This window comes from Haliotis rubra, unplaced genomic scaffold (assembly GCF_003918875.1).
Source record: "Haliotis rubra isolate DU_JTF1 unplaced genomic scaffold, ASM391887v1 Scf442, whole genome shotgun sequence".
Lineage (NCBI taxonomy): Eukaryota > Metazoa > Mollusca > Gastropoda > Lepetellida > Haliotidae > Haliotis > Haliotis rubra.
This window is the reverse complement of record NW_025767127.1, coordinates 167,242-191,982: the sequence shown is the minus strand read 5'-3', so window position 1 is coordinate 191,982 and position 24,741 is coordinate 167,242. Positions and strand designations below refer to the sequence as shown.

At 39.3% G+C, this 24,741-nt stretch overlaps 3 protein-coding genes across 7 annotated transcripts; 1 reads left to right on the top strand and 2 right to left on the bottom strand.

Annotated features, from left to right (window-relative positions):
• Positions 1–1,406: 1,406 nt before the first annotated feature.
• LOC124289467 lies at positions 1,407–2,150 on the bottom strand (the record flags this gene model as incomplete). Its single annotated transcript, XM_046726082.1, is given in 3 exon segments — positions 1,407–1,513; positions 1,811–1,977; positions 2,065–2,150. Coding segments are annotated over 3 exon segments (360 nt in total), but the record flags the coding sequence as incomplete, so codon positions are not given.
• A 341-nt stretch (positions 2,151–2,491) lies between these two features.
• LOC124289466 (sialidase-like) lies at positions 2,492–3,591 on the top strand. The gene is made up of 2 exons (XM_046726081.1): positions 2,492–2,756; positions 2,939–3,591. The coding sequence occupies exons 1-2, from the start codon at positions 2,492–2,494 to the stop codon at positions 3,589–3,591; spliced, it is 918 nt and encodes a 305-aa protein (XP_046582037.1).
• A 227-nt stretch (positions 3,592–3,818) lies between these two features.
• On the bottom strand, positions 3,819–15,236 carry LOC124289480 (F-box/LRR-repeat protein 2-like). Of its 5 annotated transcripts, none has more exons than XM_046726107.1 (7): positions 15,088–15,236; positions 11,639–13,082; positions 10,550–10,721; positions 9,216–9,379; positions 7,575–7,661; positions 6,392–6,506; positions 3,819–5,932 (listed from the first exon to the last, which is right to left on the bottom strand). In XM_046726107.1, the coding sequence occupies exons 2-7, from the start codon at positions 12,223–12,225 to the stop codon at positions 5,831–5,833; spliced, it is 1,227 nt and encodes a 408-aa protein (XP_046582063.1). In that variant the 5' UTR covers positions 12,226–13,082; positions 15,088–15,236; the 3' UTR covers positions 3,819–5,830. The 5 variants fall into 5 exon arrangements, with proteins under 5 accessions (XP_046582063.1, XP_046582064.1, XP_046582066.1 ...); XM_046726108.1 differs by having other exon boundaries at positions 11,639–13,065; XM_046726110.1 differs by lacking the exon at positions 15,088–15,236 and adding an exon at positions 14,642–14,793 and having other exon boundaries at positions 11,639–13,065.
• Positions 15,237–24,741: the final 9,505 nt, after the last annotated feature.

Genomic DNA, 24,741 nt, shown 5'->3' with positions numbered 1-24,741 from the left:
GTCTAATTGTTAAAGCGTCCGCTCGTCAGGCCGAAGATCCTGGTTCGATTCCCCAATGCGTGAAGCGAATTTCTGGTGTCCCCCGCCGCGATATTGCTGGAAAATTGCTAAAAGCGGCGTAAAACCACTCACTCACTCGTGATTGTCAAACACTGGATAGTTTGGTCCAAATGCAATTATTTAAATATACATGTAATATTGCTGAGTACGGCGTTAAATTACAAGCAAGCAAACCCCATATGGAAAACGTTTAACATTGACTGACTTGGGATTTTGAGCTGACGTACCGTAATATAACCGGAATACCTAAAGCGTGTCACACCATACTCAGGATTCCTTAATGGTAAGATTTGGGAGCGATGCATGTTCCTGTAACCTGGCTGTGACTGTGTACTGAAAATAATACAGTGGCATAGATCAATGAACATAAGGGCTGACAAGTTGTTAAAACAATCCCCGTCACACCGAAGGCCAGGGTTTGATCAATGAATAGCCTATTATTGAAGACATGAGTACAATGTGCGAAGCCCATTTCCGATGCTCCCTGCCGTGATATTGCTAAAAATGTCGTAAAAACATAGTCAGTCGCATTAAATAACGTCCCATCGATCGCCAGGTTGTTCAGAGTAGCAGTTAGTGGTGTACGGGACATAACTCGTGCATGACTCTGTCATTCAGTAAAAAATTAAAAAAACAAAAACACTAAATAAAATAGTATAGAATTCTATTTTCCCTTAGAATTAATTCTGTTAGGGACTGTTTCACCTCATAAATGTTCTACTTAGATCTGTTGTTTACAGATACTGTAATCCAGGCGTAGTTTCAAGTGCTGCTAATTTATTGAGATTCGTTAACTGAAGCGTTCGTAAAATAAACCACCGTATACCGCCTCCTCTCACGATAGACGTGAACCGATAACGGCATTGTCTAGACATCAGCAGCTTTCTTAGCAAGGGTGGATACAGCTTTTTGAGAAAGGAGGAGGGGTGCACAGTTCAGAAAGGGGGTGGTGGGGTGAACCCTCCTTTGTTCCGCCTATACTATACGTACACCCTAATATCACAACTACCCCCAATCAGTACCTGTTACACTGCAACCTCCTCATTCAAAGTAACTGTCACACCGTATCATAGTTAAACACCTATGCTCTGGCTGGCCCTGCTCTAATGTTTCACTGCATTACGGACTGTTAACTGATGTCACAGTACATATTGTACTGCAATCCTACTGTTGCCATAGCTGTGGAAGTGCAAACTGTGGTGCAGCCCCCTACCTGTACTTGCATTCAAAGTGCAAACTGAAGAGCAGCCACACGTGTCCGTCAAAGTGCAAACTCAAGAGCAACCCCACGTTTCTGTCAAAGTGCAAACTAAAGAGCAGCCCCACGTGTCCGTCAAAGTGCAAACTCAAGAGCAACCCCACGTTTCTGTCAAAGTGCAAACTGAAGAGCAGCCCCACGTGTCAGTCAAAGTGCAAACTGAAGAGCAGCCCCACGTTTCCGTCAAAGTGCAAACTGAAGAGCAACCCCACGTTTCCGTCAAAGTGCAAACTGAAGAGCAGCTCACGTTTCCGTCAAAGTGCAAACTCAAGAGCAACCCCACGTTTCTGTCAAAGTGCAAACTGAAGAGCAGCTCACGTTTCTGTCAAAGTGCAAACTGAAGAGCAACCCCACGTTTCTGTCAAAGTGCAAACTCAAGAGCAGCCCCACGTTTCCGTCAAAGTGCAAACTGAAGAGCAACCCCACGTTTCTGTCAAAGTGCAAACTCAAGAGCAGCTCACGTTTCCGTCAAAGTGCAAACTCAAGAGCAACCCCACGTTTCCGTCAAAGTGCAAACTGACGAGCAACCCCACGTGTCCGTCAAAGTGCAAACTGAAGAGCAGCCCCACGTGTCCGTCAAAGTGCAAACTGAAGAGCAGCCCCACGTTTCTGTCAAAGTGCAAACTCAAGAGCAGCTCACGTTTCTGTCAAAGTGCAAACTCAAGAGCAACCCCACGTTTCTGTCAAAGTGCAAACTGAAGAGCAGCTCACGTTTCCATCAAAGTGCAAACTCAAGAGCAGCTCACGTGTCCGTCAAAGTGCAAACTGAAGAGCAGCCCCACGTGTCCGTCAAAGTGCAAACTGAAGAGCAGCCCCACGTGTCCGTCTCAGTGCAAACTGAAGAGCAGTCCCACGTTTCTGTCAAAGTGCAAACTGAAGAGCAGCCCCACGTTTCCGTCAAAGTGCAAACTCAAGAGCAACCCCACGTTTCTGTCAAAGTGCAAACTGAAGAGCAGCCCCACGTGTCCGTCAAAGTGCAAACTGAAGAGCAGCCCCACGTGTCCGTCAAAGTGCAAACTGAAGAGCAGCCCCACGTTGCTGTCAAAGTGCAAACTGAAGAACAGCTCACGTTTCTGTCAAAGTGCAAACTGAAGAGCAACCCCACGTTTCTGTCAAAGTGCAAACTGAAGAGTAGCTCACGTTTCTGTCAAAGTGCAAACTCAAGAGCAGCTCATGTGTCCGTCAAAGTGCAAACTGAAGAGCAGCCCCACGTGTCCGTCAAAGTGCAAACTGAAGAGCAGCCCCACGTCTCCGTCAAAGTGCAAACTGAAGAGCAGTCCCACGTTTCTGTCAAAGTGCAAACTGAAGACCAGCCCCACGTTTCCGTTAAAGTGCAAACTCAAGAGCAACCCCACGTTTCTGTCAAAGTGCAAACTGAAGAGCAGCCCCACGTGTCCGTCAAAGTGCAAACTGAAGAGCAGCCCCACGGTCCGTCAAAGTGCAAACTGAAGAGCAGCCCCACGCTTCGTCAAAAAGTGCAAACTGAAGAGCAGTCCCACGTGGTCCGCCAAAGTGCAAACTGAAGAGCAGTCCCACGTTTCTGTCAAAGTGCAAACTCAAGAGCAGCCCCAGTTTCCGTCAAAGTGCAAACTGAAGAGCAACCCCACGTTTCTGTCAAAGTGCAAACTGAAGAGCAGCCCCACGTGTCCGTCAAAGTGCAAACTGAAGAGCAGCCCCACGTATCCGTCAAAGTGCAAACTGAAGAGCAGCCCCACGTGTCCGTCAAAGTGCAAACTGAAGAGCAGTCCCATCGGTCCGTCAAAGTGCAAACTGAAGAGCAGTCCCACGTGTCCGTCAAAGTGCAAACTGAAGAGCAGTCCCACGTTTCTGTCAAAGTGCAAACTGAAGAGCAACCCCACGTTTCTGTCAAAGTGCAAACTGAAGAGCAGCCCCACATTTCTGTCAAAGTGCAAACTCAAGAGCAGCTCACGTTTCTGTCAAAGTGCAAACTGAAGAGCAACCCCACGTTTCCGTCAAAGTGCAAACTGAAGAGCAACCCCACGTTTCCGTCAAAGTGCAAACTGAAGAGCAGCCCCACGTGTCCGTCAAAGTGCAAACTGAAGAGCAGCCCCACGCTTCCGCCAAAGTGCAAACTGAAGAGCAACCCCATTTCCGCCAAAGTGCAAACTGAAGAGCAGCTCACGCTTCCATCAGAGTGCAAACTGAAGAGCAACCCCACGCTTCTGTCAAAGTGCAAACTGAAGAGCAGCTCACGTTTCTGTCAAAGTGCAAACTCAAGAGCAACCCCACGTTTCCGTCAAAGTGCAAACTGAAGAGCAGCCCCACGTTTCCGTCAAAGTGCAAACTGAAGAGCAACCCCACGTTTCTGTCAAAGTGCAAACTCAAGAGCAGCTCACGTTTCCGTCAAAGTGCAAACTCAAGAGCAACCCCACGTTTCTGTCAAAGTGCAAACTGAAGAGCAGCCCCTTCACTCACAAATCCAGTAACTGTCAGAGTAAGAATAAGGCAGCTATACTCATGCTGAACAACAACAACACGATGAGTTGACATAATTTATTCCTACTATATACAATGGAGTACTACATGTGACTATACTGACATTCTGCATTGGTTTGTAATATCTCTGAAATATTCCATACAGACTTCACCAACAATCCTTTGGCATCTGGCTGATGTCAAAATATACTCGTCAAACACAACAGACTCAGAGAAAACAAACTGAAATAAGAAACTGAGGCTGAAGGTGTACTCAGAGCTGCCTTTTCAGTACATCCAATAATACATACCTACAAAACAGGTACCAGTACTTATTCTCCTGGTGTATTTATTAGCAATGATCAGCAAGGTGCATAAAACAGACAAAGTCCTCCACATTGGTTAAGACTTATAATGTCACTTTATCATTAATAACTCAAAGTATGGACAACTTAAATATAATCTTATGAAAACAGATAAATGGTGCTCACTGAGTCATGGTTCTCAAACATCGACTACTAAGAAAAACTCCCCACGTCTTCTGCTCTGGGACAAAAATACTTGGCCTGCCAGTACCAACATCAAAAATAAACTTCACACACTGAATGACCAACATAACTTTAGAAACTAGAGAACTCAGTCAGTTCAACTCAATTTAAAGTGAATGAAAGAGTTAAGTGAGTTCACAACACTCAACGCCACTGGCTAACTTTGGTCTGTGTTCCTTGAGTTCATTCCACAGAGTGATCTTATCGCTTTGACAATCATAACATAGGCGGGGACACACACGCACGCACGCATGCGCCACAACACACACACGCGCGCACGCACACACACACGCGCACACACACCGGATCCGCCCATGCATAAGCCGATGTTGAGGATTGAACCTTCACCCTCATATCAATTTGTTACTAGAATCTAATATTTACGACTTATTCTTCTGAAGTGGCCCCCACTTGGCACTGTCATGTATACTCATAATGTATTCATTGAAACCCAAAGTTTACCATGAATAATTTATACTGTATGCTCATAGTGTGTCCGTTGCAGCCCAAAGCACAAAGAATAACTTTCATCCATCCTTCCTCCCTAGACAAAACTTGACAACTAAAATTGTCAATTCTTAAAATTAATTGCTTTGACCCATCACATCTGTTTGTACAGCTGTCAATCTAAGTAGTTGTACTCATGAGTGGGACAAGCAACAAATTGACAGTGAGTGAGTGAGTATGGTTTTATGCTGCTTTTGGCAATATTCCAGCGATATCACAGCGGGGAACACCAGAAATGGGCTTCACACATTGTACCCATGTGGGGAATCGAACCCGGGTCTTCAGCGTGACGCTAATGCTGTAACCACTAGGCTACCCCACCGCCACAAAATGACAGTACATTTAAGTTACCGGTGCAAAGAGGGTAACGCTTTTTATTGCCGACTGTCGCAGAAACTGAGGTTTTGATTGGTTTATAAAGATGTCATCTTGTATTATACAAATCATATCCTAGTTTTTATGAATCATCAATCAAGATCTATATCACATAGACACAAACTGTGATGTCAATAACTGCCTGACAAGAGGCTCGGTGTTGAAATATGACAAAAGTCGACTGGACACACACACAATCATTTAAAACTAAACTGCAACAATTCTGTTTCACATCAAACATGATTTCCACTTTAACAAATAATATCCCACAAAATCAAATTATCTAACTGTGCATATGTTTCACGTTCCAATATTTTGGGACTTATGCACCACCAGTTAAGTTCCTGTCTCAAAATAAACAACATCAGATACACAACCTACAGCTTCAACTGGTGACTTCCAATAATTAACTGCTTTTATCAGCCACTAGCTCTGTAATTCCCGACACATGTAGACATCTAGAGTCACATTCAGGTACTATTGTGGTGTATTTTTACTAAACAGGTCTTACTTCTCTCATAGTTCATTTCATACTTCTGTCCATAATACCAACCTGGCTTAACTGACAGAACTGATTTCAGGCAAAATACTTTATTCAAAATGGATGTCATGATTGTGATGTCGGCTCCTAGTATGGCGAGACACATCATGGACTCCCTTCTCCATACACAAACATTTCACCGTAGTAGTTCATCACCTGAAGGTCAGGCTTCGACCGGATCATCTCACAAATCAACTTGTCATTCATCTGGAATAACAAAATGAACCAGATCTAAGAGAATTAAAGATTGAAAAAGATAGGTTTGATTTAAACCTACTTTATTGCAAAAATATGAAATCAATTAGACACTTCAAGTGGGTGGGTGGGTGGAGAGTGATTGAGGTTTGCACCACTCTAGCAATATTCCAGTAATATCACGGCAGGGGCACACCAGAAATGGGCTTAACACATTGTACTTATGTAGGGAATCGAACCCAGGTCTTCAGAGTAATGAGTGAATGCTTTAACCACTTGGCTAACCCACTGCCGAGTACCATAACCAACACATGCAAAATATGCTTTGATCCTTGGTAATGTCATCACCTGTGTCTCAACACATTCCAGGTGGAGTCAAGGCTGTTGATCATTACTTACAATTGCTTCATTTTCTCTCATTTCTCTATATCAGAACATACCAGCTTTGATTCACGGGGAAGATGGACTTACATTGTTACAGTTCCGGAGGTCGAGGAAGCGGAGATGTACCATATCATCTGGCACTCTATCCAGACACTCCCCCGACAGGCGGTGCAGCCCCGTCAGGTCAAGTCGCTCCAGGTTGCTGAATGAGAAGTACATTAACATTAGGATTGAGTTGAAGCATGAAGGTCAGGAATGACACAGTGGATATATATGTATCAATTTAATATTTGTTGTTCAAGCTGGACAAACAGACAATCGGCCCATAGTTCAACATCTTCACAAGATTTGTTTGTTGTTCACTCAACTCGGTTTTAATTCTACAAATAATCAGATTTGGACCAGACAATCCAGTGATTGACATCATGATCATTGATAAAAATATCTGGGATATGATGACATGCATGAACCAAGTAAGTGAGCATGATCATCAACTATTCTGACAAGCAATAAGTACGTGCAACTTTTAACTGTTTTAACATTTGTGGTTGAAATGAGTACCTAACACAAACTGGTATTTGGACAATGTAGAAAAATGTTCGGTTTTTCGGACTATGTTTTGCTTCAATGAAGATAAAGTTTTAAAACAAGCAGAAAATTATATTCATTCGTACAACATTAAGGGTATAAGATGTACAGATAAGACATTTGAAATATACCTTCATGATTCTTCAGATCATAATTACTTGCTCTGAGCTGAGATAGTGAGTCTTTGATCTTCTTAGTTTGCACACGAAACTTGGATCAGTGTGAGTGAGTGAGTTTGGTTTTATGCCGCTCTCAGCAATATTCCAGCTATATGGTCTGTAAATAATCGATTCAGGACCAGACCATCCTGTGATCAACAGCATGAGCATCGATCTACGCAACTGGGATATAATGACATGTGTCAACCAAGTCAGCGATCCTGACCACCCGATCCTGTTAGTCGCATCTTACGACAAGCATGGGTTGCTGAAGATCAATTCTAACCCAGATCTTCACGGGTCTAAACTTGGAACAGAAGTTCAATATTTCATAAACAGTTCAACAAATGAAACAACTCAGGCTGTACACTCCCCAGGGAGTTGAACATGAAAATTCAGTACACAGTAATCCACTGACTAGAACTAGAATAATCCTGTTGCATTTGGAGCAGGTTTTGGCAAGCAAACCATCATATTATCCTATATTAAACCAAGACGAAACAAGACATCTGTGTCAGTATTACCTGCAGCACTCCACTATAGAAGCCAGGCCAATGTCAGTGATGTACCAGCACCACTGTAGAGCCAGCTCTATCAGGCTGCTGCCACAACTGTCAACAAAGTCTCAATCTTAAATGTCCATTCAGGGACAATGTTGGGGACAGGGTAACCATGGTAACTGTTTAATTCACTAGAACTTAATAATTTTTCTCGATATGTAGCAGTGTGGTCAGAAGAACTGAAAAATCCTAAATCTGACTCTGACTAAATCACAGTTCATGGCATGTATTCCCAATGAAACTCTTTATCATTTTCACTACAGAATATACATTCACTATATATTACGTGCTTACTTACAGCAAAAGTATCAAGAATCGTTTCCATATTAACTGAATAATACACAACTTAAGTAAAAAACAAATCACTGTGTCACATCCAGATTTATTACCCACGTGGTCAGCGTATGGGTAGTTGCATTCTAATCTCGTACGTCACACGAGTGTCGTATCGCGTTGACCTGTGTCGTAACGACTTGACCTGAGATTCTAAAGATTTGATTGGATAACCGATGACGTCTCAGTTAGGTCACGTTGGGACGGAACTACTTGTTCATTCATAACAAACACGTGAATTCATTCATTCTACAACTTATATGCATTGTGGGAATGTAAACATTGCTAACGTTGCTGTATTGCTGTTTAATTGTGGGTCGAACTGAGACATTATATCCGTCGAAAAACAAACGCAATGTTTCCACCAATGATGTTAGCCGAGTGAAGCAATTGCAAACCAACAAAAGGGGTGCTATGGAGTAGTTTACTGTAGGAGGCTGTACGAGGCGATGACAACTGACATGCATCGTGACGTCGGTTACCAAGGGGACAAACGAGAATAGAGTAGTGACGTCAATACAGTGTGACGTCATGCAAAAGTGTACTACAGAACAAAATTCTTCCGCAACCTCTTTATGAAGCTGGTTTCGGTTCGAAACCATAACAATAACAAAAATACGCTATTTTGTCAATTTAATGCATGTAAGACATGGTTGATAAATAAAATACCACACTCGGTCTCATTATATATGAATTATACGAAACTCGTGACCATCCTATGGTATCTGACCGAGCGAAAGCGTTTTGTATAATTCGCATGTAATGAGACCTCGTGTAGTATTCTCTATATATGCCATTGTGTGAGACTGACAGGTCATAGAAATATACCACAATATGCGATGGAAAGGTTCTGGATATGTACCACTGTCTGTCTGAATGTGTCAGAAAATATTATCTTTTACTTTGACACCTCTGTAGCTGAAGATCTAACAAACATTTCATGTGACATCATGTTATGTCAACGTGTAGCGAAATTTGCTGGAATGTTAGTTTTCGTGAGCCAATCTGATGTCAGCTTTTCAAGTTGCGTTTGTAAGTCTCTCAAACACAGAGATGTTGATCAGATCCAGACAGGGATGGCAACAGGAAAATCTATTTTCAGCGGAAAACTTAATATTGTGTCAGCGAGTTGAGGGTTTCTCAATGGATTTAGACGATTCACAATTAAACAATTTGAAATAATATCAGCGGAAATCTGCGGATCAGCGTAAATATGCCATCCCTGTCCAGATGAGATCGTGGTAAAGGGGACGAGCATGTGACAGAACATACCACGCAGTGAGAGACAGGAGACTGATGTCCTTCATGCCAGCACACTCGGACATGTCAAGGTCAGTGACACTGTGAAGGTGGCCATGCTTAAAGAACTTCTCTACAGCTTCTTCAGAAAACTCCAAACCCTTCCGAAGACGTAGTTTTCTCAGCTTTGTCAGTTCCTAAATAAAGAAGAGATTATTTCACTGTGAGGTTCCCATGACTTTAGACAAACTCAGCCTACAAAGCATAAAATGAAGGCAACAATGCAGTCTCCTGAGTATCAAATCGTTTGTTATTTATTGCATCATTCAGCATTGGTCTGTAATAGAATCTGGACCAAACAATCCCTGCCATTGAGGTAGAATGATGTCCAATCAACCATTTACTGAGCTTGACTACCTGATTTGGTCGCCGTCACAATATGGCTGAAATATTGCCAATGTGGCATAAAATCTTAACTCACTCACTCTTGGTTGCCACTTTCAACAGGTTGGCGTGGATTAATTCTAACCTGGAATCCCCACACAGCAACCTCTACAACCAATCAAAATGACACCGCTTCATTCAAAATAGTGGCCTGAGTCTTAAGAATGGGGTGCTGTGGGGTAGCCTTATTGTTAAAGCGTCCGGGTTCGATTCTCACATGGGCACAAGGTGTGAAGCCCATTTCTGGCGTCCCATGATATTGCTGGAATATTGCTAAAGGTGTCATGAAACCATACTCACTCACTCATTCACTCATGTAAGATTAAGTGAATGAGTTTAGTTTTACGCCACACTCAGCAATATTCCATTTATATGGCTGTGGTCTGTAAATAATCGAATCTGGACCAGAAATCGAGGGATCAACAGCATGAACATCAATCTACGCAATTGGGATAAAATGACATGTGTCAACCCAGTCAGCGAGCCTGACCACCTAATCCCGTTAGTCGCCTCTTACGACAAGCATGGAATACTCAAGTAAGAATGGGGGAGGGAAATCCTCATGCAGTAGAAACTGAGTACCAATATTGATACTTGAAAGAAAAGTGATTGAATGGGCATATAGTCATAGCAGTGAGACATAAGTACTGGACCCTAATTGAACCTATGCTGAAGAGTGAGGAGTGAGTGAGTTAGTTTTACGACGCTTTTGGTAGTATTCCAGCAATATCACAGAGGGGGACACCAGAAATGGGCTTCATACATTGTACCTATGTGGTGACTTGAGCCCCGGTGTTCGGCGTGACGATCGAATGCTTTAACCACTAGACTATGCCACCACCCCTATGCTGAAGAATGGGTTCAGGATATTTACTACAGTTAAGAACTAACACAGTACAACATGTGGATGGTGTTCCCAGTACCTTGAGATACTCTAGGCTGGCATCTGTCAGCAGGTCACAGAAGGACACATTGAGTGTTACAAGAGACTGGCACTTGGCCACGGCTGACATGCTCCTATCGGTCAGCTCCTCCCCATCTAGTTCCAGATGCTTCAGGCTGGACTTGTGTCGCTCACAGAGGGGCACAACACCGCTACAACAGACGCAACAAATCACTGGCTATTGATAACCTTCATAAGACAAGGTGACACTCAGTATGAGAACCCATTTATCAATCCAACTTTTGATTCTATTTGAGCATTGATCAGTGGTATTAAATTTTAGAAATAGTCTAACTGTCAGCATGTAAAAAGTAGACATTGCGAGATTTACCTATCTCAAAATTAAAAACAAAGAAGACGCATCTCCTAAAAAATGCAAACTGGACCAAAACAACAAGGTGAATATGAGTAAACATTGATTAAGTACCATTAATACTTTGTGGCATAACAGGCCCACAGCTTCATGGCTAGGCAATTCGCTGTGTAGAGTTCAGATCCCAGTTGCAGAAGGATGCCCTAAATATCGGTCCTAATTGCAAGTGATATTTGGTACAGCTGTGACGATATATCATAGTATCGATAATCGTGATACTTTATCTGACGATTAAATATATATCGATACTTTTGTTCGTATCGTGATATGTATCGTTGACCTAAAAAATGTTAATGTTCACTAGAAATTTACGGTTATGTAAAAATTTACACTGTTACATCCTATCAAAGTATACTTTTTTAAAGAAAATAACTAAAGATAGCATATCATGATATTCATCGAACCGTATCGTTCCAAGATATCGCGGTAAGTATCGTATCGTGACATTTCCGTAATCGTGACATTTCCGTATCGTCACACCTCTAATATTTGGCCCCTCAATGTATAACAATGTTCCCATGTTTCACTGGAGGGACAAATGTTAATGGCCTGTTACCTTCAGGCTTTCATCCCATGTGAAGCTATGATAATTCTGTTTATTATTAAACCAAACTCACTCACTCATTCTCTCACTCCTTATTATTCAACTGACATCTTATTATTTTATTGTCAATGCTTGAATGAAACAATTCTTACTCATCTGTGATCCACGACACACCATCGACGTTGAAGCTGACGATGCTGTCAATGGAGTACGCCAGGAGAAGGATGCTGTCATTCTCTAGACGACAGTGCGAGAGGTTCAGGTGGGACAGGTGACGTAGGGAAGCCAGCAGCTTCACACACTCAAAGTCGATTTTGCTACATCCTTCTACATTGATGTTCTTCATTAAAGGACAGAACTTGACAATACACTGGATGACATGAATATTAATACTATCACATAACCCAAGGTCAAGCTCCGTCAAGTGATCACAGTGTTTCAGGTAATTGAAGACTTCCAAATACGTAACATCATTCCTGGCGTGGAGTGAGAGGTCCCTCACCCCTGACACACGTTCAAGAAGTGCAGTGATGTCTTCAATACTCACCTCCCACGAAGGGTCGATTTCTAAGCATGTCCACAATGTAGGCTCGTAAGCAAGGACACGCCAACGACGGCATACAGGTGCAACATATTGACACAGTTCTTTGGGTGAAAAGTAAGAAAATATTTTGAGCAACATTTCTTCTGGAAGACTTTGCAAAGCACTATAATGTTCCAATAACTCACACTCCAGCATATTCTTATCATGTTTATGTACAACATGCCCTGGGTGAACATCTATCACAGTCGTGTGTATCACAGGTTTCTGCGGAGCTGCTGATGTGGCAGTTGATGAAGCTGCTGGATGGGCAGCTGATGCTCCATTCAGTCTCAGTTCAATAACACTTGGTTCCTTGAAAGGCAGCTCTCCACATGTCTCTGACTCCAGTGCACTTTTTTTACCACATTGTGATGGTCTTGTCAAAGTTGAATGCTTATGCTGGGCCAGTCTGTGTGATGGTCGTGCCCATCGCTCACCTTGATGGACACCATTTGGAAATGATGGAGAAACTTGACATCGTTCATAAAGGGGAATTTATTATCTCTTTCTAGCCTGAGGGAATTTGTATCACAATTTACGCCATCATTTTTGTCTGACAAGGGGTCACCTTTCTGATTTAAACCACTAACAGAAGGAGACAATGTTTCACTGTCATGAAACAATTCCTGAGACTTCATATCACATTCTTTGATGTTCTGATTTTTTGAGTGCAACTGGTGTGATAAGCTCTGATGAGCACAGTCAGCAGATGCGACACATGGACTGTCCATAGAATCCTCCTTATTGCCTTGTGCATTACCAGGTAACACATGTGGGTTGGAATCCAACAAATTTTCATCAAAGAAGCAAAACACATTACGTGTTTGAAGTAATTCAAAAGAGCTTAGGTCTTCTTCCTCCTCAGGTGCTGACGATGCATCTTGCCCCTCTTCTCCCCCATCTTCTCCAACCTCCATCTCTGCCTGCAGGTCAGCAAGTGAAATGTCGCTCCCAACTACCAACACAGTTTCTTCACTATCCATGGCTCTTTGTTTCCTGTAGAAATTATCATTCTGTAAACATGACAAACAAAACATTACTCAGATTTTCTAAATGATGAAAATATAGTCCTCACTGACTAGTAGCATTTGTGGGCTATATTTCTGAATCAGCTCTCAAGGTCTCAGCTTTGATACACATTAGAAGTAATAAAACTGAATACACTGACAAAACAAAAATTAAATTGTAAAAAGTTTTCTCTTTATCAAGCAGGACAAGCTACTTATTTTCTGGACAAGTGAAAGTTGTTTTTCATTTGCCCTAAAACAGACTGATTTCCTAAGGCACTACACTTATCATTCTCATAACAGAGTTGATGTAAATATAATAAGGATAATTATATAAACCACTTAGTTATGATTAGAAGGTTGTGTGTTGCAAATAGCACCAGCCATTGGCAGCACAAGACAGATAAACCATAGTCACATGAACAACACTGGGTAGTATGTAGTACTGATATTGGCATACAACCTGCGATACGATATATCACGATACTAAAATTTTAGTCATGACGATATATTGCTAAAGTATTGTGCAATACGATACGAATCCCGATATAAGGATGGCGATATGATACGTATCACGATACTAAAATCTTTAATTGCAACACCAACTATTAAACACCTTAAGATCAAAACAAAACCATTTTAAAGTATTTCATCAAATTCCGCCAGCGTTTTTCAATGTTCATTCGGAAGCGGACTTTGTGAATGTCAATACATGCGAACGCTTTGTCTGACACAGTTCTTGATGCAAGAATTTCAAAGAAAATGTTTACTTACGAAGGGAAAATAAGTAAGCATATATTTAATCATTAAACAAAAGTAAGTCTTTTTTTCTTGACAAATGTCGCGATTCGACAATATTCAAAGTTAAACATTGATGTATCGTGGCCCATTTGAAGTATCGTATCGGGATATATGACAATGTAAAACTCTGTATCGATTCACTGTATCGGCGGCTCATGGATTGATGCATCGATGCGTATTGATGAATCGTCACACCACTAGTAGTATGTGACTTTACTTATGAATGCTGTGTAAATGATATTGCCATGTATATTCCTTAAAGTGGCAATTAATGATTTGTTGAGGCTAATCATGATTAGAACATGAAGGCTGGAAAACAGAAAGAATTAACATTTTTGGTCTTGCTGTCCTTGATGAAATAGATATGGTGCTAGACTGATGACAATTACCAAGGCAGCTAACACACTTTGACACATTTGAGATACATTCATCTACAGATATCCACTACTAAGTATCATCATTAACTCAGATAATCATGAGGGTGTCAATAGCCATATATAGAAGCTATCGTCCAACTAAACTCCAACAGTTTCCAAGACTTCAATATTTGCACTGTTGGTTGTTAACAAACGTTAGTCATTAAAATATATACTACTTGTGAGTCATACATCCTACTGTAATAATACTGATAATAACTGTCATGATTGAAACAATGAAACTCCTTTTCTTTAACTAATTAATTCAAAATTAATGACATGACACCTGTAGAATTATTGGAAATCTCTGAACACTGTAAACAATACCAGCCTAGTAAAGTTACTCACCAAATTTAGTTCTGATAATCCCTGGATGGGGAAAAACATTCCTTATGGGGACTACATTTCAATTAAAACACGACAAATTCCTGTTATTGTTGGTTGAGATCTTTCAATTCAACCATGAAGAACACAGGATTTGAAATGTATGCCAAAGTCTGGCAATTGCTGCCATGTATTTTGGACATGGCTTTCCTAATTATTCCCTTTGAAATAGTTGATCATTATTCAATAAACTAAATAAACCGTCAGGGTTTCATTTAGTTACGCTTCATTCACTCTGCTTTACAGTGAACACCGAAAGTGTCATTTATGACTTCACTGACCCATTGATGCATGCATCAGGGCACAAATTGTGACAAAATTGTCAAACTTGTCAACAATGCGATGTTGGCTAGTAACATTCCCCTGAATTCTTAATCGACTACCGACATAGCCTCGTGATTGTAACTCACATCGTTCCGAAGCGATATCCATCGTGTTAAATTGTGTCATCACAAATGTAGCTAGATATCAGGGAGGACATTAGACAGTCATAATTTGCTGGAATGGAATTCTCGGCTGCTCTATTGCCGTGGTAGAAAGTACACTTCCTGCAAATTTTGTCAACATCCGGCAAGGTGCGCATGCTCAGGAAGTAAATGTGCACCTGTCAAACGATGATTTCGAAAAGTCCAACGAAAACGATGTTTCTGAGCAAAAGAAAACATATTTGTCTAAAATGTGACTGCATTTAATCATTTAATGATATATCAACTGTATGACAACACGGAGAACTGGTAAAAAGTAAGTGCAATTTTGTAAAACAAGACTGGTAGCCTAGAAGTCGCTTATGCATGCACCGGTACAAAAACTGTAGACTGAGGTAGAATCTCCTGAATAAAGGTGTATGGCTGTTTACATCGGTACCCTATTTGTTGATTGGGCTTGATTGTAAAACGTAACGGTGGGTGCTGGAAACAACTAATATTGTTCTTGCAAACAACACAGGAAGCGCTCAACTGCTGCTCCGGTATTACTCGGGGGCGCTCTTTGAAATATGTACACAGAGTCGTGCAAAAGGTATTCGGACACTTGACGTAATTTCCATAGACTAACATTAATACATGTTAATTTAGTGTAGCATAAATAATTGGTAAGACTTCCTCCCGTATCCCCCCAAAATTTTAACAATGAGGAAAAATTTCTTTGAGTGGCATTATTAGAAGTTGAATATGTCTTTCAGTATGTTCAAATACAATTAAAGAAACATGTGAAAAACCCATCCTTATCAGATGAGGAATATATATTCAGGTGATATGATTTGACTAAAATTAAATTTAAGGGGGGATACGGGTGGAAATCTTTCCGAACCATACGTAAGTTGATAAATGTGATGTCATTCGTTAAGTAGTGGTCGGAAAACTGAACTGAAATTAGGTACGCAGAGCAGAGATGATTCCAAATTTGCCTGCAAAAATTCAGTAAGATCAGTCGTGCACTTTAATTATCAGTGACAGGCAATATATAAATAGGAAGCCATATATCGTGATCACAACACTCCCTCAGTCACAGTGCAGAATAAAAAGTATGGCTCATCTTCGAAAACCCATACAAAATCCCCGCATGTGGTGAGTGGCAGTCGGTTCGCCAATACGATGTCATCAATGCTATTTTTTGTAGGAAACACTTGATATTTTTGTGTGAAATAAATGAATTTATCCTTTATCTCTCAAGGTTAGTAAAATAAAAACTTTAAATGACATAACAGATAAAAAGTACGTTTTTGTCTTACATTCGTTGAAAACCCCTGACACTTGGATATATTGTGTATCATGATCGGCACATTGTTACGGTAATTAAATTGGAAATGATACCAAAACCCAGCTAGTAGCAAACTCAGTGATAAATTTGCATCCCGTAAATCCCTGTTTCAGAGATGATACATATGTATTATGTCTCTGGTTCTTCCGTGTTCATTGTCTGGTATAATCTGATCAACATGACTAAAGCAGGGGTGGAAATAACCCATTGCCTGATGTCCGAGTCAAGTGTTTTTTTCTGTCGGGCAAGCAAGTTTGTAAATCACACTGTACCGGTGTCCAGTTGACTTTCCAATGTTAATTATGTTGTTTATTTTAAAGAATCAACAAGAAAACGGCCGGTATAGTGGAAAAATTATCAGGGCAAGTTATATTACATGTGCACTGTACCGGAGTAAACTAGCAATTTGAAAGTTATTTCCACCCCTGCTAAAGGCTTTTGGTACTTTTGTGGTGGAGCTCAAAACAAATGAAATTGAGGGATTACACTTGAATTTCTGTTAGTGTACAGTAGCTGTCTGTCTAACTAACAAAATAATGGATATGACAAACTTGTATGGTCCTGGCCTCTGGCTGTATATATTATTCGAAATGTTTATAATGAAGTATGATTATAGCAAACTAAAGGGATGGTGGGGTAACCTGTTGGTTAAAGTATTTGCTCATCATGCGAAGACCCAGCTTTGATTCCACATATGTGTACAATGTATGACTTTGAAACCCAATACTGGTGTCCCTCCCTTGATATTGGTGGAATATTGCTAAAAGCGGCATAAAACCATACTCTCTCACTCACTATAACAAACTTAGATTTTCAGTTTTCAGTTCATTGTAGTGAGTGCGTGAGTTTTGGGTTTTCTGCCGCTTATAGCAATATTCCAGCAATATCATGGCTTGGGACACTAGAAATGGGCATCACACAATGTACCCATGTGGGGAATCGAACCCAGATCTTTGGTGTGACAAGCGAGCGCTTTAACCACTAGGCTACCCCACCGCCCCTCAGTTCATTGTAACTGTAGTTTACTGTATGTACCAATCTGTTTTTATTTTTTTTCTGCATTTCTTCCACTTGTCGTTTTTATTGCAAATTCAGTTGTGGGATATTATGCACGATTCATTTGTGTTAGTATTGATTCATATTTTCCACATATATATATCGATTATTATTTTGATGTTGCGCTATTATCTCATATAAAACCTTCTTCTAAAGTTTGTTTATGATCTTTTTAGTTTTGTGATGAATGTGAGACAGCCCTGATGACAAGCTTTGATAGCTTTACTATTCTGCCTAAGATAATACGTTATGCCAAATATGATTGGATAAGGCCAGACCGTGCTAACACCTGTAGCCAATCAGAAACATCAAAAAGCATGTCCTTGCATGGATACAGAAAGTAGCATCACAGATTTCCACAAGGCGAGTTTGCAAACCTGCCATTGAATTTTTTCAGTTTCATTTTTGAAAATATTTTTGGAAATACTTTTCCAGCTTACTATGAAGCAGGGGTGCGTGAAGTTCGATGTGAGAAAACAGTATGTGTAATATGCAAAAGCCATCTATTGTAAATGGGAAACACAATGAACATACATTTGACCCAATATGCAATCTTTGTCTTATCCCTGTATCTTATCAGAGTGAAAACTAACTGTGGTCCAGCAAGCCCAGCTAAAGGGAACACAGAATGTCATGACTATGAAAATATACTCTGCAGAAAATGATGTTGAGAGCCTTAAATTGTTTTTGCCTTGTTTTAGATTGCTATTAGGGCTGGGACGGGTACCAGGACAGGTGGGTAATGAGTTGGACCCAGGTACCCATCTCAATACCCGGACCCGTTGTGATCATGTGACTAATAGATTAAACAGTGTAATATGTTATTCTTTCATGATTTAAAGCTTGTTGTGTCTTTGAAGATTTAGACATAAGTACAGTCACCTCTTTTAGTTGTAATACATGGTTAAGATATTAAAAATCTCGATATTTTAGCCTCCGAGCTGAAGAATGTCAGGAATTAACATATGGGTATCCAGGTAGGGTAGGGTAGGGTAATAGGGGTGGGGTAATAGGGGTGGGGTACTCGGGTAGAAAATTTGGACCCGTCCCAGCCGTAACTGCTATCACTGTGTGCTTTGAGCAGTTGAATTTTCGACAAAAGGTCAGTTTTCAGTAGACATATGATTCATGTTGTTTTATGAGAGACTTTTGTATAGTGCATTATCTTTATTAGACTTTTACATTGTCAACAAATAAAAAGCACATGGCTGAAAATGTGACCAAATTTTACATGATCCAAATGAAGCCTTGGTGTATCTAATATGAAATTTTTCTAGATATTTGCAATCCTAATCTAGGTTTGGCTGTCACATGAACAGTGTCTTTCATTAACTACATGATCTCCCAGATTCTGCTATACAATGATGCAAACTAACTGTAAACAGTTTTGAAGCAGTGATTACTAAAACTTACCAATCTTGCAACATAACAAGATTAGGAATGTAGTAAGTTATTTAATGAAGCACTCATAATAGGTTAGACATTGCCCCACGCTTTTTCACAACCGTTTTCCTATTGTAAAGCTCGACCCTAATCGCATCGACTCCTTCAAGCCCTAATTTGCCACTGGGAATCAGTTTCAGTGGATTTCCATTATCACACATTGACTGTTATTAGGTAAGTCTACTTCATGTACTGGCTTACCTGTACAGATACCTGGTTAGAAAGGTTATTAAAGGTTACTAAACCAGTATACGCATCAAGTGGTAATACTCACTTACTTGTTTTAATTATATTGTTTCAATTGTGCTCATATTATCAACCACTGGTTTGTCTGGGCCAGATTGCCCACCTTCTAACTGTAGCTGTAATATTCTTGAGTGTAACATTAAACAAACAAGCCATGCAATGTTTCTGCTTTAGTGGGCACAGCTGAGAAAATGTAATATAATGACAGGAATGACTGGTAGACAGCTTGCCTATGTTTGAGTGTGGAACTGTAATGAACATGAGGATACAGTGTAGTAAACCATACCTGCCCATGCACTATTGCATCTGATATTGATCGTTGGATATAGCTATAATATGGATAATGGATGTGATATAGCTATAATATGGATGTGATATTGCTGGGATGTTAATTTGTTAAAGCTGGGATCTGATAAAACTGTGATTTGGATCTCATATAGCTGGGATATCTGATATACTTGATATAGCTTGGATATGGATGTCATATAACTACATATATCATACAGCCTTGATCTCATATAGCTGTGATACTGGGATATCTGATATACTTGATATAGCTTGGATATGGATGTCATATAACTACAGATATCATACAGCTTGGGTCTCATATAGCTGTGGTACTGGGATATCTGATATACTTGATATAGCCTGGATATAACTACAGATATCATACAGCTTGGGTCTCATATAGCTGTGATATCTGATATACTTGATATAGCTTGGATATGGATGTCATGTAACTACAGATATCATACAGCTTGGATCTCATATAGCTGTGATACTGGGATGTCTGATATACTATATATGGTTATCTCCCAACTGACAGGCACCCATTTGACAGACAGTCAATTGACAGACACTGAACTAGAAGGTTAATTAGGGTAACACCTACGGGTATAATGGAACAGTCCACTGTCCAGTGAGTAGAGATGAGTGAGCCTGAAACAGGTTCGTTACTGAGAAGTTTTATTGTGTGTAAACAGAACTTTGTTCTGATTAAATCAGGGTTCGAAATCTACGCTAGTCCACTAGCCCAAGGCTAGTAAATCTCCCGGAGGACTACCAAAACATCTAACAGTACTAGTCCTCCGGGCTACCAGGCAGTAGTCGCATCAAAATGATATATAACTTTAGGAACCTAACTAACATTAATTAAATCTATCACTTTTAACAATGTCTGAAAACACTTATTACATTTCAAATGACCATATTTTATCGACAAACTTAAAATTAAAAGCTATTTTTCGCAATGTTATTGGAAAAAACAATTCTCGGACACATGCTTCGGCAACGGGTCCGCATCAAAGTTGTCAAAGAGCAAAGTAATGATGTTTCGAGATGATAATTAAACAAATTGAATAAATTGAAGAATATATTCAATAACGGTACTCATAAAAGTTGTCAAACCTACATTATAACTTACTATTCCTATCTTTATTGTGCGATCGTGGTGATGTAATTCAAGTGACATCTCGGCTTTCGTCATCTCGAACTTCGTACTCGACACGATGTTTAATGCTAAAATATATGCATGAAGCATTTTGTCACAGGTCATAACCTAGCACGATATCGTCCACTAAGGTCCAGAATATACGATAGGTAGTGATCTTGTGCGTAACACGCCCAGAATAGCATGAATTTACCCAAAACTTTCGCCTGAATCTAAAAGTTTTCGCATTTAGGGCGGTATCCATTGCTGTAATATGATTGGCTGCCTTAGGTCACGTGGTGTGATTTTGACCAATCACGATGATACTTGTAGCAGACTGTGAAAGAAAAGCGCCATTAGAAACCAATCTTTAACCAATCAAATCGCTTCTTACAACTGTGAAAATACTCTTGGCAAGGGTATAGTGATATAGTTGATGTTCAGAGCTTTAACGATACCATTCATCAAACGAATCGCCTTCACATGTTTTTATAATGGGCTTCAAAACGGAGGTATTTCCCACTGTTGTATCAATGCTAACGAGCCGGAAAGCCAATGTTATCAGGAAATAGACGACCATACATATTATTTGAGAAATATCTTTATAATAGTTTTCCGATTGCGTAAACATGAAAAATAGAAAAGAAAAACGTAAGGGGATAATTATGACATGTTACAAATGGAAAGAATCGCTGCATTGTTTGCTTCCTTCGTGTTTTATCTGGACATTATAAATGTATAAGCTTGCATTTTCATTAAATATTAACTTATTTATGTTGTAGTTGTGTTATTTGAATAATATGATCATATCCATCTGTCATGACTGAATTAAACTATGCCAGAACATATTGTGTGTTTGTTTGTTATGATACCACACCTCTGCCAATACTGCTTGACGAAGTCAAATTAATTATTTGGTTTATTAAAGATTGAAATTTGAGGACTACCAAAATTGTGTGAGGACTAGTAGTTTGGTGAGAGTCACTAGTCCTCATGGCTAGTAGACTTTTCAAAGAGATTTCTAACCCTGTAAATGATAATCTGTCTTCTCTTCTCAAAATTGTTTTTTACTATCAATTAATATCGAATAAAGATACAGGTTTGTCACTGAGAGATTTGATTGTGTTTATTGACTGAAACATTTCATTCATTCAGGAAAAAGATTTGGCACAAGTTATCCAACTTAGAAAAGCCCTCTCCCAATAATAGGTTATGTACAACAGAAGTTAACTGAGAAAATGTTTTGTTTGAGAGAGATAGATATGTTCAGATTTGAAAACATTCTGATTTTCAGTAATTGAGAGACCTGCATTGCCATGTAAGATAAGATTAATACCAATCAGTGTTCTAATTTTAACAATATTTTCAAAAGAGTGTAATAGTTTTTGTCTTTGAATAGTATGCAATGGACATTCAAGGAAGTAATGAAAAACATTTTCACATCCATGGCCACATTGACATGATGCGTCATTTATATATTTATTCTAAATAATAAGGCTGTAACGATTCACTCACATATTCGAACCGTAGCCCTTCATGAATTCAATTCGTTATTCGTGGTCACCAGAACCGAATATTAACAAATATTTACGATTTTTTTAAGGGGGCATGTTTTACTTGAACCCTTGTGTACTTTTGGAAAGTGAGATATACAAGGATTGAATATGTACTAGCATTGCGGTAGCTCAAGTCATGTTAGTTTTCCAAGACTGCACGTGGTACTGTTGACTATAACTATTACATACCAAATTTGAGTGTCATGAGATCACTGGTTATTGCTGTGACAAATCAAAACTGTCAACATGGGCGTTCCATATTGTGCATCAGTCACTAACTACAATATTGTATTCGTAAATAAATAATTATTCGTATTTGTTACCTAATATTCATGATACGTATCATATTCTCCACATAGTGTATTCGTTACAACCCTACTAAATAAATCATAATTAAGTGTAGTCGTCCTTTATCTTATTCTTGTGTGCCAAACATTTAACATCTTTATTCCATATGAATAATATTTAGATGTACAGTTTTTGTTTTCACATGGATATAAGATTTAAATGATGTATCAGAGTCGCAATTATTCCACATTTTAACTGCTGATGGAATAAAAGATGATGTTGAGTACTTCAGTCTTGTACATGGTTGGCTAAAATCATCGGAGTTTCTGAACTCATAGCTTGTCCGGTTGCCTAGTACAGGTGGGTGTAAATTCTGAAGAAAAACTGGTGTTGTTCTATTTAATAGTATTTTGTATATAGATTTTTTCTTGTGTTTTTATATGAACTATTCTATTATAATGTGTAGGTAACAGGTAGTAGCTAATATGTTCATTGAACCTTAAATGTTGTTTTAAGGCATCTGCGAACTGCCTGTCTGTGTAGTGGGAGTAGTGGGAGGACACCCTTGATATAGCTTGGATATGGATGTCATATAACTACAGATATCATACAGCTTGGGTCTCATATAGCTGGGATACTGGGATATCTGATATACTTGATATAGCCTGGCTATGGATGTCGTATAACTACAGATATCATACAGCTTGGGTCTCATATAGCTGTGATATCTGATATACTTGATATAGCTTGGATATGGATATATTCTATCGGTTTTGTATAAATCTGTTGTTACTGCGGTGGATTGGGTTTGATATGACCAGGATATGGAGGGGATGCAATAACTAGAGTAAAGCATCACTCCCTCACTTCATAAATTTTCATTTCTGCAATTAGGACCAAACAAGTGCAACATGTGGAAGGTTTATGCACCATTAAATTTTAAGCATGGATTACATTTCAGTATTGTTGTCTTTCTTCACTGGTAGGGGCTTTGTTTCAATATGTTGCTGCTAGACCAGTTGTATTGAGTTTTAACTGTTATCTGTCTACTGGGAGTGCAGCATCACGTTGCTTCTAGCTGTAGCTTAATCTTCTGTCTAGACAGGATCCTAATCAGATTACAATTGGATTGGTGTAAGTTTGTATGTACAGTGGGTGTTTCCTATACCTTAATCATATCTGCTGTTTTCTTAAGTCATTATACAGCTTTACCTTGTCTGATTGTCTTTCACTGTTGGTGCAACAACGTATTTACCATACTGTCAATACAGCACTGCAGGGATATAACTTAGGTTATCACACCACCTGGGGATTGATACATAACGAAATTACCAATCACACCTCTGAGGATTTTCAGCCTGTGTCTTTAGTCAAGTGTTAATCCATGGCCTTTTCATGTCTCTGAAACATATTGTTGTTGCAGATAACTTTGTGAAATTGTCTTAGCCATAACCTCCTGGAGAGGTTTTTTCATCAAGCCATATATGTTTAAAAGTAGTTTTTCCTTAAACAACATGTATGTTATAACAGATTTGCCTTAAAATGTTCCCACTCGCTTTTGAAGGAGACAGGTTTATTTCTCTTATGGTTTTGAAGATACCTTGGTAGACAGAAAACAAATGAGGTATTAAACTGGATACTGTTTTAGTGTTCTCATCAAATTGATAAGACCCAAAAACTGATCCCTGTTTAAATTCAAAAATAGTTTTGTCCTATATTGACTAATTTTGCTGGATGAACACGATGTACAAGTGGCAGATTATGGTTTAAACATATTTTTATTCATTAGAATGAATAGGGATTGGTGAACAAACTTTATAGCTTATCTTAACACTGCTCCCATTATTTAACAGCATATAATACAAAATGAAATGAAGGATGGACTTCAGCGATATTGACTATCATGTATACATATTATATGACACTATACTATTCTCTAAGTAAACTTAAATAGAGAGTTACATTTTTTCGTGTATATAGGGTTTTACACAGACTTTGAAAAATGGGAGTCAAGAAGACCCAGTATTTATTTTTGGGAGACATTTTCAATATTTGGGAGTCATGAAGATTTTAGTGGTGCTTTGTGTAAATAAAAGCAATAGTTTTGGAAAGATTTTGCTGTTTTGTATTGTATTGTCATTTACATGTATATGATTAGTTCATAAATATTATTATTGTTTGCTTATCAAATCGATTTTATTGAACTGAAATCTGAGGGTCACTCATAAAACTTGCGTCAAATGTGACTTGTATGGTAATATTTTCAGAGTCTTTCAGAAAATTGTTGC

Excerpts from the sequence above, each read along its gene's own strand:
- LOC124289466 (XM_046726081.1), top strand. The coding sequence starts at position 2,492 with ATGTGTCCGTCAAAGTGCAAACTGAAGAGCAGCCCCACGTGTCCGTCA. Across the intron at positions 2,757-2,938 it reads CAGCCCCACGGTCCGTCAAA|TGCAAACTGAAGAGCAGCCC; the intron begins GTGCAAACTGAA and ends TTTCTGTCAAAG.
- LOC124289480 (XM_046726107.1), bottom strand. The coding sequence starts at position 12,225 with ATGCTGGAGTGTGAGTTATTGGAACATTATAGTGCTTTGCAAAGTCTT. Across the intron at positions 6,507-7,574 it reads TCTATAGTGGAGTGCTGCAG|CAACCTGGAGCGACTTGACC; the intron begins GTAATACTGACA and ends CTTCTCATTCAG. Across the intron at positions 5,933-6,391 it reads ACCTCCGGAACTGTAACAAT|ATGAATGACAAGTTGATTTG; the intron begins GTAAGTCCATCT and ends TTGTTATTCCAG.